The sequence below is a fragment of the Hibiscus syriacus genome, unplaced genomic scaffold (genome assembly GCF_006381635.1).
Source record: "Hibiscus syriacus cultivar Baekdansim isolate YM2019G1 unplaced genomic scaffold, ASM638163v2 tig00110864_pilon, whole genome shotgun sequence".
NCBI lineage: Eukaryota > Viridiplantae > Streptophyta > Magnoliopsida > Malvales > Malvaceae > Hibiscus > Hibiscus syriacus.
The window spans coordinates 1,520,508-1,536,573 of NW_024062893.1; the positions used below are offsets into that span (position 1 = coordinate 1,520,508).

The 16,066-nt window shown below is 30.9% G+C and overlaps 1 protein-coding gene across 1 annotated transcript; it reads right to left on the reverse strand.

Moving 5' to 3' along the window:
• Positions 1 to 1,068: 1,068 nt before the first annotated feature.
• On the reverse strand, positions 1,069 to 6,379 carry LOC120143847 (protein NSP-INTERACTING KINASE 3-like). The gene is made up of 12 exons (XM_039158067.1): positions 6,304 to 6,379; positions 5,633 to 5,784; positions 5,209 to 5,341; positions 5,052 to 5,123; positions 4,791 to 4,934; positions 4,617 to 4,688; positions 4,422 to 4,481; positions 4,238 to 4,335; positions 3,994 to 4,140; positions 2,872 to 3,213; positions 1,892 to 2,283; positions 1,069 to 1,556 (listed from the first exon to the last, which is right to left on the reverse strand). Exons 2-12 carry the CDS (start codon positions 5,733 to 5,735, stop codon positions 1,239 to 1,241), a joined length of 1,881 nt encoding a protein of 626 aa, XP_039013998.1. The 5' UTR covers positions 5,736 to 5,784; positions 6,304 to 6,379; the 3' UTR covers positions 1,069 to 1,238.
• Positions 6,380 to 16,066: the final 9,687 nt, after the last annotated feature.

A 16,066-nucleotide genomic window follows, 5' to 3' on the forward strand; every position in this document is an offset into this window, starting at 1 on the left:
ATTAGAGCTCAAACTTTTAAACATTTCAATTTCATCCCCAAATTATTGACATTCATTCTAAATTAGTCCTCAAACTTTTTGAACATTCCAATTTTATCCCAAACAATTTGTCTATTCTAATCACATTCATTGCTAATAAAACTTATAGGCCAAGTTATATTATTATATGTTTGAAAAAGAAATTAGGTTAAATTATGGTTGAAACTAATTCCATATTTGGATGAAATTGGGGATGAAATTGGTTAAAAGTACGAGGACCAATTTAGAAAGAGGGTCATTTTTAGGGATAAAATTAGAATATTCAAAAGTTTAAGAACTAATTTAAAATGAGAATCATAATTTAGGGATGAAATTAGAGTTTTAAAAAATTTAGGGACCAATTAAAAATGAGAGACACAGCTTAGGGACATATGATACAATTAACTCTATAAATTATTCTAAAAAATGATTGATAAAGTCAAAAGAAGAGATTTGATTTAGTAAGTTGGAACTCATAACCCACCCGCCCAACATCAACATGTGAGGAATTAAATGAGCCATCAAGTTTCGGCCAATTTTGATGCTTGGATTTCAACAATTAACTTGTACTTCCACTCACATCCACATTAATTATGTTGTGTCTTGGTACACACATGATAATTACCAAAGCAATTACATAATAGGGTAAACTACAATTTTAATCCTCTAATTTTTACTTGGATTCCATTTTGATCACTCAACTATTTTGTATTACAAAATCATCCTTAACCTACACTTTAGTTTTATTTTAACCACTCACTATTAAAAATTAATAGTGATAATAACTCATCACCATACATTGAATATTTTTTTAAAAAAAATATCAAGATAAAATTTAAATATAATATTAAATAATAATAATAATAAAATTGAATGATAAATATAACAAAAATGATAATTGAAATAAAGACGTAGTATCCTAAAAAATATGCATTTTCTAGGAAAATAAAATTTTAGTTTCCATTAAAAAAATTGAATGATAGCATTCATCGGTTCCTTGCTTACAGCACTATCCGTATAAAGTAGATAGCACATATATATTTGCAACATATTTTATCAAAATTTCTTGACAATCAAACTCACACAACGACAAACTTTACATGATTTTCGTGTTTTTACAGATGAATACAGGCATATTCCACAACTATCAACAGCACTTGCCTACTTTTCGAATTTCAGAGCTCAGATATATCGAGTAAGTTTTGAAGGCAAACATTGTGTTACCTAGGACCAGAAAGCTCCATGGCTTCGAGCACAAGCGATGATTCTTCTACGAAATCCGAGTATCGTTGCGGAGGGTTATCGCATGATTGCAACTTTGGCGTCTTTACCATTTGCAAGGCTTCCCATTTCTCAGCTAAACCGTCACCTTCTAGCATCCTTAGTACTTCAGACATCTTCGGTCGGTGTAACGGATTGAATTGAGTGCATAACAGGGCAACTTGAACCATTTCTTCTAACTCAATCCTGTCAAAATTTCCCTTTAGATCTTTATCCACCAGCAGGCTAAGTTTGCCTTCCTGATGTAGCTTCTTTACCTGCAAGAGAGGTCGGAAAATTAAGCGACATTTCATCGAAAGAAGAAAAATGTTCGGTACATGAAAAAGGGAAACTGATGTTGATATAGTTGTCCAAGACCGAGCTAACGACCTCACCCGAAAGCTCGGTAAGGTTGCACAGATTGAAACTCATTCAAAGACTGAGTTAACAATCGCCTTTTCGAGGAATGGGATATAGTATCAAGAGCAAAGAAGGGAAACTACACATACAAGTACACAATGATTCTTAAATGCTAATCAAAGTAGATTTATGTTTTAATAGCAAGTATTCGATTATTAACAGCACTCCTCAAGGACATAGGGAGAGAGAGTACCCAATCGAGCATTACGCCCTTCTGATTCGCAGCTCGTCCGAGATCCAAGGCCTTCTGACCCGTGATTAGCTCAAGGAGCAAGATTCCAAACCCAAATACATCCGTCTTCTCTGATGACTGACCTGTTGATAAATACTCCGGAGCAATGTGACCAACGGTACCACGAACTGCGGTGGTTACATGAGAATCCCGGTGGTCTAAAAGCTTCGCCAACCCAAAATCTCCAACAACGGCCTCAAAATCTTCGTCCAACAAAATATTGGCAGCTTTGACATCACGATGAATGATTTTCGGGTCACACTGTTCATGCAAATATACAAGCCCCCGAGCCGAACCTAAGGCTATCCTCTTCCGCCTTGTCCAGTCTAAAACCGTCCTACGATGAATATTGTCTGAAAGGAAAATCGAACATGAGAAAACAAGTATATAATTGTATAGATGCCAAATTCTAGCAAGATTTATCCCCTCAAATAGTAAATCGGATCTTCATTTAATTTCCAAATTAACTCTTGCGAAAACAATAAATGCTGAAAGAAAAACTTATATGGTTCAAACTGTTGACAAGTACCGGAAAGATGATTCGCAACACCGGATATTAACGTTTATCCATAGGATGATCATGGTATTTAGTTACGGAAACTAATTATGGAGATATTTTGATTGTCTAAATATCAACTAAAATAGCGATCTATGTTACTTTGACTCTTCATTTTCCTCGAGTAATGTCCGAAACATATTCAGACATGCATGTGGATGTAATCTATATGCTGCTCAAAGATGGACATATCAATTCTCAAGAAGCGCCATAGGACTCTATACGGCACCCGTGGCTATTACAGCGACTCAAACACAGCAGTTCCGCAGGTGACAGTAATGCCATGAATTGATGCTGCTAGCCTTAGCTTTCAATATAGTACGATATACGAAGATCCTAACAAAAACAGGAATCATAAACATTAGTCGACTTTCGTAATACTAACCTCTCAGTCTACATGCTACACTTCCATTTGGCATATAGGGGTAAACCAGGAGCCTTTCATTCTCAGTCGTGCAGAATCCGGATAGCCTGAGAAGATTGCGATGGACGGCTAAACTTATCGTCTCTACTTCTGTCTGAAATTGGATTTCGCCACCGGCTATATTGTAGTCCTTCAGCCTTTTAACAGCCACCAAAGTCCCATCATTCAATAATCCCTTGTACACTATCCCAAATCCACCTCTCCCGAGAATATTTTTTGAGTTGAAATGATCAGTAGCAGCCCTAAGCTCCTTAAATGTATACCTTTTCAAATGGCCCAAGCATACTTCCAGCACATATTGTTCTTTCATTGAACATGAAAGGGTCCATAATTAGAGAATGGCAGAGAAAGAAATCGAATGAAAACATTACGCGTTAAACATGGATCAAGATGCAACAAAAAAGCGCAAATTTGTTCTTAAGTTCATATCTACCCCTTCTTAACTATATTACTCGGACTTGGGTGTCCGTGTTAGATAAGGGCATGTATCTGACACGGATATGATTTTTCTGAAAGGGTCATATCCCATATCCATGTCCGAAAATGTGACAGACACAAGTGCCGCACACGATTGGTTACTTCAAGGAAAAACAAAGAGTCGTAACAATATAACTTTGTAAAATCATCTTTGTTTCATTTCCCCATGTACATTTATGAAATTTAAATAATGAGCCTTCAACTATAGATATATCTGAAAATGAAGCTAGTAGGACACACTGTACATCAAAACCTTAAAATAAGAGTAATTATAAGGATTTGTACGGCTTAACGAACATCGAAAGCCATAATCTTATCTGAAAACATGTTTCGTTGTGAACAATACAAAGATCATGACTGCATATTCATGGACTTTGGACAGGTTTCGAAGAAAATGTGAAAGCAAGGACAGTATACAGCAGGAACATTTAAACAAAGTTTTCCCTACTTTAAAACTTTTTTTATGGATTGGGGTCCCTTGATGATGATGAATGTCGATAATAATATTGTAGGTACCAAAGTTTCCGATATTTATACGACAGTAAAGCATCACAGACAAGGGAAATTTAGAACGAATAAGAAGATTAGGAAAGTTTAGGAGTCAACCATTAACATCAAAGAAAATCTGCTGGTTTTGTCTATATCGCCACCAAACAAATAACGCCATAAACAGTACGATGAAAAAAGCTGAACCGAAGCTAGCGCCAAAAGCAACAGCTACATGATGGCCCTTCAATCCGGAGTATGATTGAGCTAAGAAAAAAAATCCACAAATTCAAAACATGTAATCAACTGACACGGAAAAGTAAATGCCGGAATATTAACAGTATCTACAACGCAGTTATGTAACCTTTTAGACCATCCGGTGGGAGAGAAAGAGGCTCCGGGAAGAAAGCAGAACAGTTGTTGCTTGCTTTAGGTCCACAAATTAACGGGTTGCCAACAACTCTGAAAGTAAAAAACCGGAACCGGAAATAATAAACCATAATATCGTGCATTATAAGCATTAAGGAACAAGGGAAATAATAGCTCACTTAAAAGTCCTTGCTGAGATTTTTGGCAGAGAACCACTCAGATTATTGTAAGATAGGTCCCTGTTACAGGTTTCATATAGAATCGATGAGCAAAATACATACGGAACAATAACAAGATATCATATAGGTTTTAAGGTTTTTCAAATAGCCATCCCAAGAAATCAAAATACAAAGTACACAAGTTGCGGTACATACACAAGAGTGAGGCCTCCGATTTTAGACAAAGAATCCGGACAGGTTCCAGTTAGGCTATTGTTGTTTAACCGCCTGAGTAAATCCAACAAGCATAAATATAAGAAATCGTAACACTAGAAAGAAACACCGATCGGAGCTTCAAGATGCAAATGAAGTATAAGTTCTAAAACTTACAAATAGTTCAAGTTTTTCAAGTCTCCCAAGGAAGCAGGTATTTCACCACTGAAAGTATTGTTCGAGAGATCAAGAGTTACGAGCTTCTCTAACTTTCCGATGGTAGACGGAATGGGACCTGAAATAGCATTATTTTGAAGCAACCTACAAGCAAAACAAATACATTTATAACAACTGCAATGAACTTTACATGAATATCGGGTTGCAAAATGAGGAAAATTCAACAACATTACATGGATAACCAAAGAGGCAATAACTTACACTGATTGCAAGTTGCTAAGGTTCCAGATGGATGTCGATAAGGTCCCGGATAAGCTCTGACTAGGAAGTCCCCTGTTTAAGGATAAAAGAAAGGAATTTACATTACTAACAAGCACCAAAATTCTCAGTTTATTTTCAAGTTACTGTGAAAACTTACAAGGCAGAAACATATCCATCTGAAGTGCAGGTAACCATCCTCCAACTACACGGATCAACCGAATTCGAATCCCAATTTTCGAGAACATTATAGGGATCGTGTAGATTCAACTTAATGGACATTAAAGCAACCACTGCTCAAGAAATACATCATAAGTAAAAGGTGAAATAGGTAAGTTAAACCTCTTTCCTTATCAATCATTATTATGGCAAAACTATTGAACAGAAAATGTGTCACCAGGTAGTTTAGAAATTCATTCAAGTCCATTGAAGCATGAACTCTAAAGAAACAAAAAGACTCCATGAAATTGGAATCAACAAATGAAGAACACAAAGTCAAAGAGGAAAAAAAAAAGTAATGAAGCCTCAAAATTCCAATTTTTAAGTTAAATGACAAAAAGAACAACTTTGAGAAAGAAACAAACCTTCATAGTTTATACCAGTAGGAGAAAGAGTAGCAGAGCAAACCCCAATCAAAGTCAAAATCAATAACCCCAGTGTAAACACCATCAAATTCTTTATTTCCATACTGTTAAAACTCTTGCAGTCTCTCAATTATTCAAACTATTTTTTCTTTAAAAATATCAACGCCCACAGATCAGCACAACAATGACCTGCCATCCTTCACATGAAGCTAAGGTCTTTGTTCTACACTTGTTCGAGCAAAAGGTGTCCCTATCAGAACCACAAAACTGAAACCACAATTACTTTTAAAGGAAAACCCCCTCTGTTTTTAGCCTTTTCACCTCAAAATACAAAATCAAAACTTGTTTTTATCAACACCCACATCCTAAAATGACTTGTTCAACACGAATGAGTGAACCCCAAAGTGAGAGATAGAGCTAAAGAAAAAAAAGCTAGAAGAGAAAAAAAAAGAGATTTTTCTCGATAAACAAACAACAAGTTGCCTTTTTTTCCCTGAAATTCTAAAGATCTGAGAATGCTGGAATTTGATTTTTCTATATGTTCTTGATTAATCCCCACAAATCGATGCGGTCTTTTACTCTTTGGTTTCTATCTTTCCCTTTGCTCCTTCACTTATTGATTCCTAAAATAAAATAACCATTCTCTTAAAGCAATCTTTTTACTTTCACCTTTTTGAAATTCACTTTAAAAAACACAAAGCATAAAAGATCAAAGAAACAAAGAAAGAACCAAAGGAGCAAAGGCCAAAACAAAAGGCCAAGTCTACACACTTTCAGATGCAAACACCTTGTCAAAAAGACACAGTGAAAAATCACGAATTTTTTATATAAAAATATGGATTTTGGATTCTTTTTGGAGGGATTGATTGTTTAAAAACCGGTAATTGGAGTGAATCACAGATCACGTGCTCGGGTTGTCCTTAACTTTGTTGGTTTTCGGATCAATTTCCATTTCTTTAGAAAATATTAATAAATAATTTAGGCTACTGTAATTTTATTCTGTTAAAGTTCTGCACACCTGGGTAAAATGGGCTACAAAGAATGTTCAATTTACCCGGATAATAAAAAATATCAATTACATTAATTTATATGTATAATTTTTTTTAATTTGTATATTATAAATTAAATATTTTAATTATTTTGTACCTTTTCAAAAAAAATAATTTATTATTATTTAAATAAATAAATAAAATGCATAATTCACCATAAAAAATACTCATGTAATTTAATCCAGAAAATTTACTGTGTTAATTGTTATTATAATATGAATGCATTGAAATGAGGTGAAAGTAAAAACCCAAAAGCATATTTGTCGCATCGGGAAAATTTTCTCTTCCAATTCAATAGTTTCAATTTGATTTTAATAAATGGTTTTATTTATTAATTATTATTATTAGACAGGGTGAGAGTATGTTCACTGGAGCTGCCTCTACCTTCGCGAAAGCAAATTTATACGGGAAATGTGAACAATTAATTAATTAAAATTAAGGTAAAATATAAAATTAGCCTGTATTATATTTTATTGAATCTTAGTTATTAAGATTTATAAATTAATTATTTTATTTAATAAAAGGGTAAAAACAATTATTTAAAAAAATAATATATATTATGATACTTAAAAATTACATAATAATAAATTTAAGTCTTACTAGTTTTTATATAAAAAAATTAATAATATATTATTTACACAAACCAAGTGACTTCCGTAAACACCATAGACATTAAGAATATGAGCGTTTGAAATTTTTCAAAAGAAAAAACACAGCTTCTTAATTAGATTCTTGGAATACAAATTGTGAACGCAAATTTATTAGTTTTCGTTGTCTAGTTTGTTTTCAGAATAGAAGTAAAAATTACTCTAGATAAGATATAATTAATAAAGAATTTGAATAAATATATTTAATCTGTCGCTCAAATATTTGATATCGAAATCTTAATTATGAAATTACTAATTACTCTTCCTCTTATGTGGTCTTTATCCTCTTACTTTTAGGTATGATTATGATTTTATTTAAAAAATTTAAAAAGAAAATATTAAAAAATAATTTTAAAATTATAATTAAATTAAAATATAAAAAATGATGATTAATTATTTAAGAAAATGGACTAATTTATTATTTTTATTAATTCAGATAATTGTTTTGTAATTTCTTTTATAATCAAGACTCAACAAAAAAATATCTATAATTAAATGATTATTTATGTATTTTACCCTTAAATTAATATAAACTTAATGATATTAAACATATTTTTTTACTAAAACAATAAATAATAATATTTTTAAGGCAGGATTAACCAAATCCTTTAATGCGGAAAAGAAAGGCATTTTGGTCGTTTTTTGGGGTCCACCACCCCAACAATTCACTTTTTATTTAATTATTTTGGGGTGACCTACGACCGTAACCTCACTGTTGTAGATTAGGTCACTCACTACTTCTCGAAAATAATGAAGAATGAGTGCTTTGAATAAAAAAAATAATATTTGTATATTATTATTTATATACTTAATTATAAAACAATTGTTTAAACTATAATATTTTTTACGAATGAGTTTTCAATTTTTTTTGAATGATTCATATATTTAATATTACAAACGTTACTACTTTAACAGTAACAAGTGTAACATTTTGATAATTTTAAATTTAAAAAAATAAAAGAATTTATTATATTTATAAAAATTTTAATTTCTCTTAAATTTAAAAAAAAAACTCAAATCCCTAACATGTTATTATCATCCTTGTCGACCACGATCACTACCATCGACGTAGTCCTGTCATTTTTCTAGTAATATGTCATTATAGTTGTTGTCGATTGATCGTCGAAATCGTGCATTTTCAATCTAGGGTTTGTAGGGTAAGAAAACATCAATTGGCTGCAATTTCATATGGTTATTGATCGTCAGAAAGAGGTGAGTTCATGTAGAGCTTTGTTAACGACAAAGGGTGGTAGATGGTATGGGTTTAAGGGTTGAAACAAGAGTTTTCAAAGTTTTGGAATATTTCAATTTTATGTGTTTTTAGTATATAATTTTATTGTTTTAATTTTAAATAAAATTTTGAAATTACCTGGATGTGACATGTATCGCTTAACATAAAAAATTAACAACGTTCACGGTCCGACATGTAAAATGAAAAAAAATTTGTAATGTTAGATACACGGATCATTCCAAAAAAAAGGTTGAATTCCTATTCAAGAAAAAAAATTATAATTTGAACACTTGTTTTATAATCAAGCCTTATATATATATATATATATATATATATATATATATATATATATATAGAAATAAAGAGACCTGTTTTATTAAGAAAATTGTCTAAAATTCTAATGGTTTATAATTATATTTATAAATTAAATATATAATTAGTATAATTTTTTATAACTTTAACGTAATAAATTAATCATTTAAGATTATATAAAAATTATACAAAGAAAAATGGGTCAAACTCACACAAAAAACTCGAACAATAGGTGATTACAAACAAATTTGAATGCTATGTGAATCAAACCACTGCATAAGATTTAATTATTGAAAGACTAAATTTTAAATTAGAGTTAAACAAAGTGAGAAAGTTATATATGAACGTAAGTTGCATATATATGTATGAACATAAGTTGTATATCCAAATCTAATTCGATGGTTCAAAGGATGGAGATCAACGAGACAATAAATAAGTGACATATTGATCGGTCACGACGATGCTAAATATAACCTTAAGAAAAATAAATCACATGAACGAACAAACGATAAATAACTCAATATGTGTCAAAAATAAAAAAATATACAAAAAAATTATATCATAAAAGTAAAATTTATAATATATATATATAATATAAAAAATAAAAAAAAATATCAACATCGACAATTAATACGAAAACGGATGTTGTTGCTTACCAATTAAAGAGAAAAAAAAAAGGAAGAAAAAAAAGCAGTGGTGATTTAAAGAAAATAAAAAAGGAATTAGAAAAGTATGATGCTGAATGGAAAAAATTGTATAAGTAAAAAAGAAAGAAAAGAAAAAAAAAGAGGATGAGATTGTTAATCTCAAAAGTTCTACTTTATAGCAGTTTTAATATACGATTAAAATTTTTTTTATCGATTTATTATTATTATTTTTAATAAAATTGATAAAAAAATTACTTAAAATATTATTATTTTTACTGATTTTATTATCATTTGACGTTTTATCGAACTTGATAATATATCAAATAAAATATTACCTAAAATATTTTTTTTACTAAATATATTATCAAACTCGGTTCAAGAAAAAGTAATAGATAAAGAAGAAAAGAGTAGAAAAGAAATCATGAGGTAACATCACAATTATTCCAATGTTATCATTGAAACGAGGCAGGGAGCACAAGGGTCCTCCTCCCTTGTACGTGGCTGGTTCCATGTTTTCCTTTTCCTTTTCCCTCTTTTAATTAAGGCTTAAACTCCAAATAAATCCTTATAATTATATATATGAAATCTTTAAACTATTTTTTTATCAAAATAATTAAATTCTTATATGTAACTATTTTAGTTATATTTTTATTATATATTCTTATGACTTCTTCTTCTTTAACTTAATTTTCCTTCTTCTATTTTTTTTTTATTTAGGTGACCGCAGAACTAATGTTAATATTGATTGTTGATCTTCGGTGATTATTATTTTTCTTTTTCTTTTTTCATATTATGTATTTATTTTCTTTTTGAGTTTTTTACTTTTAAATAAGAATCTTTGTCCTTATGACATGTTTTTCTCTATTATCGTGTCACGTTTTTTCTCTGTTCTTACTGTACGTTTCTTATGGTTTTTGATAAGTTTGTTTTCTTATTGGCTTGTCGGTAGTCACGTATTGTCAAATCATCTCTTTTGTAAATGATCGTTTGACAATATAATCAGAATTGTGTAGCGAAATAGTTTACCAAATTATTTGATTTGCTCACCACTTTTTTATCATATCGTAAAACGTCTTGTTCGATAAAGACAATGAGTTTTATGAAGGTTACTTGATTGTTTTGATGTTTTGAAGGTTTCAATCTCTTTGTATCATTCGCTTTAATATTTTTATTTTATGTATGAGATTTTGGTAACTATTGTCTCCAGTTTTTTCTTTGGATGCGTTGTAATTTTGATTGATTCATTTCTATTAATGAAATTCAGTTGCCATTGTTATAAAAAAATTATATTTTTATTAATAAAATATTAATATGTCATATAAAATTAGATATTTATTTTAATCAAAAATATTTTAAAATAAAAAAATAAAAAAATCAAAGCTAAAAGACTTATTTTAATAAAGAAAAATTTTAATTATTTAAAATAATTACATATAATAATTTTAAATTTTTATTTTGATCTAAAATAATTTAAAGACTTAAAAGGACATAATTTAATGGTTTAATTTTATTTTAAACGTTAAACTAAAAATATATTGATCATTTAGATATCAACTATATCATAATTATTTTGTATTGTTCTATGTCATATTAACTAAAAAAATTAAATTAGAATTTGAAGATTTATGGACTGTATAAAGGAAACTTATCTAGAGGAAATTTTTTGAATATTTAAATTTAGAGAAATTATAATTTATTGACACGATTTTTAATAATTTAATGTGATCTAAAATTAAGCTTATTGTTATTTTATCATATTTAACCATGTTTATTTAGTTTGTTAATCTACAAATAATCATTGTAATCCTATACTCGACACACGCACTGATAAATCTCTATATAATTTTTTGAGCAATATCGAAAGACAATATATAATTTTAATAAGAGAAAATAACCTCAGTGACCGAAAATGTCTTATAATATACGATTTTAACCAATTTTTTTTGGATTTGCGAAAATGACAAGCGATAGTCCAAATTCGCATTGCGATAATATCCGCGCGGACGTGTCGATGAAACGTATTACCACGACCACGACCACGAGGCGGACAGACGACGGCGGCGGTGCGCGAGAGTCCCCATTGTTCTCTTTCACTCAACAAGAAAGTGGGAAATCCAAACCTTAAATACCCATTCCTAATAGTGTTTCCAATACTATGTGGGATTGAGCATTACCAACACTTGTTTCCAATGCTAAGTTGAAACATTTAATATTTGGAAGTTGGAACACATTTAACACTTCTCTTAACCCAACTTTCGCCAAGTACATTGCCTTCTCAAGCATTGATTAAACCTTCTCATTTAATCATTAACATAGATCATGTGCTTAGCTACTTAAAATATAAAACAATAATTATGTTTGTCATTGTAGGTAATACCACTAGTGCATGAGAATCACATAAGATTTGTTGAAATTCTAGGGTGGAAATATAATCAACACAAGAGGAATGTGTTCCAAATGGATGCATCTACATCTTGGCCATCGAGTAGGATGTTCACTTGGTTAAATGTGTTTCAACTTCCAAATGTTAAATGTTAAATGTTTCAACTTAGCATTGGAAACAAGTGTTGGTAATGCTCAATTACACATAGTATTGGAAACACTATTAGGAATAAGTATTTAAGGCTTGGATTTTCCACTTCCTTGTTGAGTGAAAGAGAACAAGGGAGACTCTCGCGCATTGCCGCCGCCGTCTGTCTCGTCTCGGGTCGGGTCGGGTTGTGGTCGTGGTCCATGTGTTGATTTTTTCTAGCTTCTGATTCCACCATTAATTTTTGTGCGTATTTAATTTTAGCCCTTGAATCTAATTGTTTTGAATTTTCATTTTTATACATTTATGATATTTATTTTGAGAATTACATTTTAGTTTAACATGAGATTAGGGATTTATTTTAATTTCAGTACATGGAATGTGATAGTTTATATATTTGGACTTGATTTATATTAAATTTATGATTTTAATTTTAAAGTTATGTGCCCATTTATTTTTTGTCCTTGGTTATTATTATTATTATTATTATTTTGTCATGATAATATATGTATAAAGGTATTATAAAAAAATAGTGTTTAATTAAATAGATTTCACATGGGTTTTAATAAATTATAATTATATTAAGTAATTTTTTAATAATTAAATAATTTGTAACATATGTATATATATATTTATTAATGGTTTTACATTTTTTTAAATAAATTAACCTTACGGATATTAGCATTTCTTTTAAAAAGTCATTAGAATATTAAATTTTATTGGTTTTTAATATATTTAATGTATTAAATATTATTTTCTATAATTACATTTGTTTTGTTTACTTATATCATTTTATTAATTAGTGGTATTGTAATTTGCATGTTAACATCATTTGTATAACTGGACATATTACATAATTGGATTAAGGGTAATACATTTTTAATTTAAAATTGTTTTATGTGGATTGTCATAACGCATTTGAGGTCCGCTTTTAATGATTTTAAAATAAAAAGTGTATCCCATTAGTGACGCCTAAAAATTAATCCATCACTTTAAAATTTGGGAATTGAAGAAAAAGAAATGTTCGGCTATTTAAATTTATCGAGAAAATGTTGTTATAGCTTTTAAGATCTGGTCTCGATATTTATAAATAATCGAACATTCTTTATCTTTCTAAAACGACTTGGTAATTTTAATTTAATTTATTTAAGTGCTTTTGAACATTATTAAATTCACATCTTGGTTTTATGGGATCAAAAATCAAATTAAATTCGAATTTGTAAAGTTCATTGCAAAGACGTTAATTAATCGACTAGGTACCGATTTAGGGTGTTGTGGGGGTGCTAATCCTTCCTCACACGTAACCGACTCCCGAACTTATTTTTTGGTAACGCAGACCTCAATTTGTTGTTTTAATTAAAATTAATTTTTATTTAAAATGACAAAACGTTTTTGGGTACTCAATCATACCCTAATCACAGATTGGTGGCGACTCTTCGAACCATATTTTTTTTATATCGTAAAGGAACTCTAAATTTTTTTGAAACGAGATGTTTTTTAAATTGCATTTGTTTTTAAATTAAAAATCAATTGAAAGAGGTAAATAAAAATTAATGTGGTTTTTAAAATCTCATTTTTTTCACATTTAAGAAAAAATCGTTTCGACAGCTTGACGACTCTGCTGGGGATTTTTTTTAGAGAGTCAGGTTGATAGTCGATTAATTAAGTGTATTTGCAATTGAAGGTTATAAATTCGTTCTAATTTGGTTTATGATCCCTTGTTTGGTTTTAAATGAATTTTTGTTTGCATTTTGATGTTTAATTTAATTTACTAATAAATAGTTGTACTGATTTGTTTGCTAATGGTTTTAGATTAATTGTGTGAATTTAGGAAATTTTGAGTGTCTTTATTGTGTGTGTTTTTTCTTTTCTCTTTTCCTCACACACTGCACAGTTGCATTTTCATGACATGAGCTAAAACCCCGCTCCGTCCAAATTAAGTAGGAGTGAGAGACTATACCCTCGTGTGGTTTTCACCTCCTCATGGGATAGTGGATCGCTTCTGGAGCTCACGCCTTATGGTCCTCGTGATGGTAATCACCTCCGCATGGACATAAGGAGGTGTGTTCCCTCGAAATTAAACTCGATCCCCTAAAGCCTGTGATAGGCCAGGATTGAGGGTTCGGCAGCCCAAGGGGCACCGACAAGGACAATTCGAGAACCTATTACTTTAGAACCGAACCTAGCATATAGTGAACATAGAGCCCAAATTTAGGTCGAGCCTAACCCGAACCTTAAGAGTCCCGTGAGGAGGGTACACAAGGAAAAGCTTTTTGAGTCATTTATTTTCACTTTTCGAATAAATACATGCAAACTAGAAATCATGTGGTTAGGTTTATTTGTCAAGCAAGCATGATTGGGTAGGATCTACTAAAGCATGATTGGGTAGCCAACATGTGAGGATAGGTTTTATTTAATGATTATGATACTTATTAATTTGTTGTTGATATTATGTGCACTAACCCATTGTTGTTCTATGTCTATTTTATTTTGATTTTATTGCATTCGCATCTTCATGTCATCACAAGGTGTTAATTCGCAAGTGATTGACTAATAAGAAGGCTAGACATATTGAGAAAAGAAATTCTTAACCATGTAGTCAAAATCAGGAGATTCAAAGATGTTCAAATGATCCATGAAGAAGGACATCCGATGAATGAAGAAACCTGAAGCTAATTGAAGACTTCCTTCAAAGGAGTGAAGGCCAAGATATTCCCTCAGAAGATAGATACAATTATACCAAGGACAAGAAGACCCTTCACAAAGACATGAAGATCACTTCGTATTGAAAGTAAAAATGGAGACCTCATGATTCAATTTAAGGACATCTGGCATCGTCAAAGGTGATAAAGTACGCCGACAACTTTGGGTGCAATATTAGATTCCATGAAGAGTACGGCTCAAGGAAATGAATAAATGAAGAATCACATTTATATTTTGACTACATGGTATACTGAATTCTTGTTGTCTAAATAAAGGTTGTTCTATGGTGGTCACTTTTGGAATTAACACCTTGTGCATTTGCATTTGCATTCTTATTAGCTTCAATTTATTTATGTTGTTATTGTTGCTTTTTGTCCTTTTGCTATCTTATTTGTACTAACCTATTTTTTATGTTGTTTTTCTCTTTGTCTGCATTGCATAATCATGACATATTCAAAAGGTGTTGATTTGTGAGTGGTTATCATAGTAAAAGGTTTTCATGACGGACAAGGGGTTTCGTGATCAAACAGACTATAACATAGTCAAAAAATGGCATCCTGAGAAAGCTTCGAAAATAGTAGAGAGTTGCGCACATAAAGATCATATGTCTGACGAAGAACACAAGGAGATAAGAGAGATAAAAGAGCAAATGTCCAAGATGATGGATAGAATAAATGTTTTGTCCAAAGGAAGAGGGACTTCTACAAAAGAAAAGAAAGAACTCAATGAAAACAATCTCGAGATGTCATATACGCAAGGGACGACTTTAGAACCTGTTGATTCTAGTCAGTATGAGAAATCACGCACAATCATTGTTCGTATCAACAAGTTGTTTGGAAATACCAAGGAAATAGTGGCAACTATAGAAGTTCAAAAGGATGAAAAAAAGCCATGCAGTCAGAACTCGTTGGTGTTTGATAGTCTACTCCCAACATCAGGGGAAATAAAACTGGAAACTCCAATTAAATCCAAGTTGAGAGGTGGCTCTCGTTGTGATTCCATCCCAATATCATATAAGGAATTGTATGATGAACTGTTAGAAGCCCGAGAAGTGGCACCGTATTATGTGAAACCTTTGCAGCCTCCATATCCAAGTTGGTATGACGTTAACGTTCGTTGTGAATATCATGCTGGGATTCAAGGACATTCTATTGAGAATTGTTCTACCTTCAAACGTCGAGTCCAACTTCTACTAGATCATGGAGTATTGGAGTTTGAATTGAAAGGACAACCTAGTTTGGTAACAGATTATCCTGTTGGATTCGAACCAAAAGTGACCAAAGGTAAGGGTATTAGTGAGGACATCCAAGAAGAA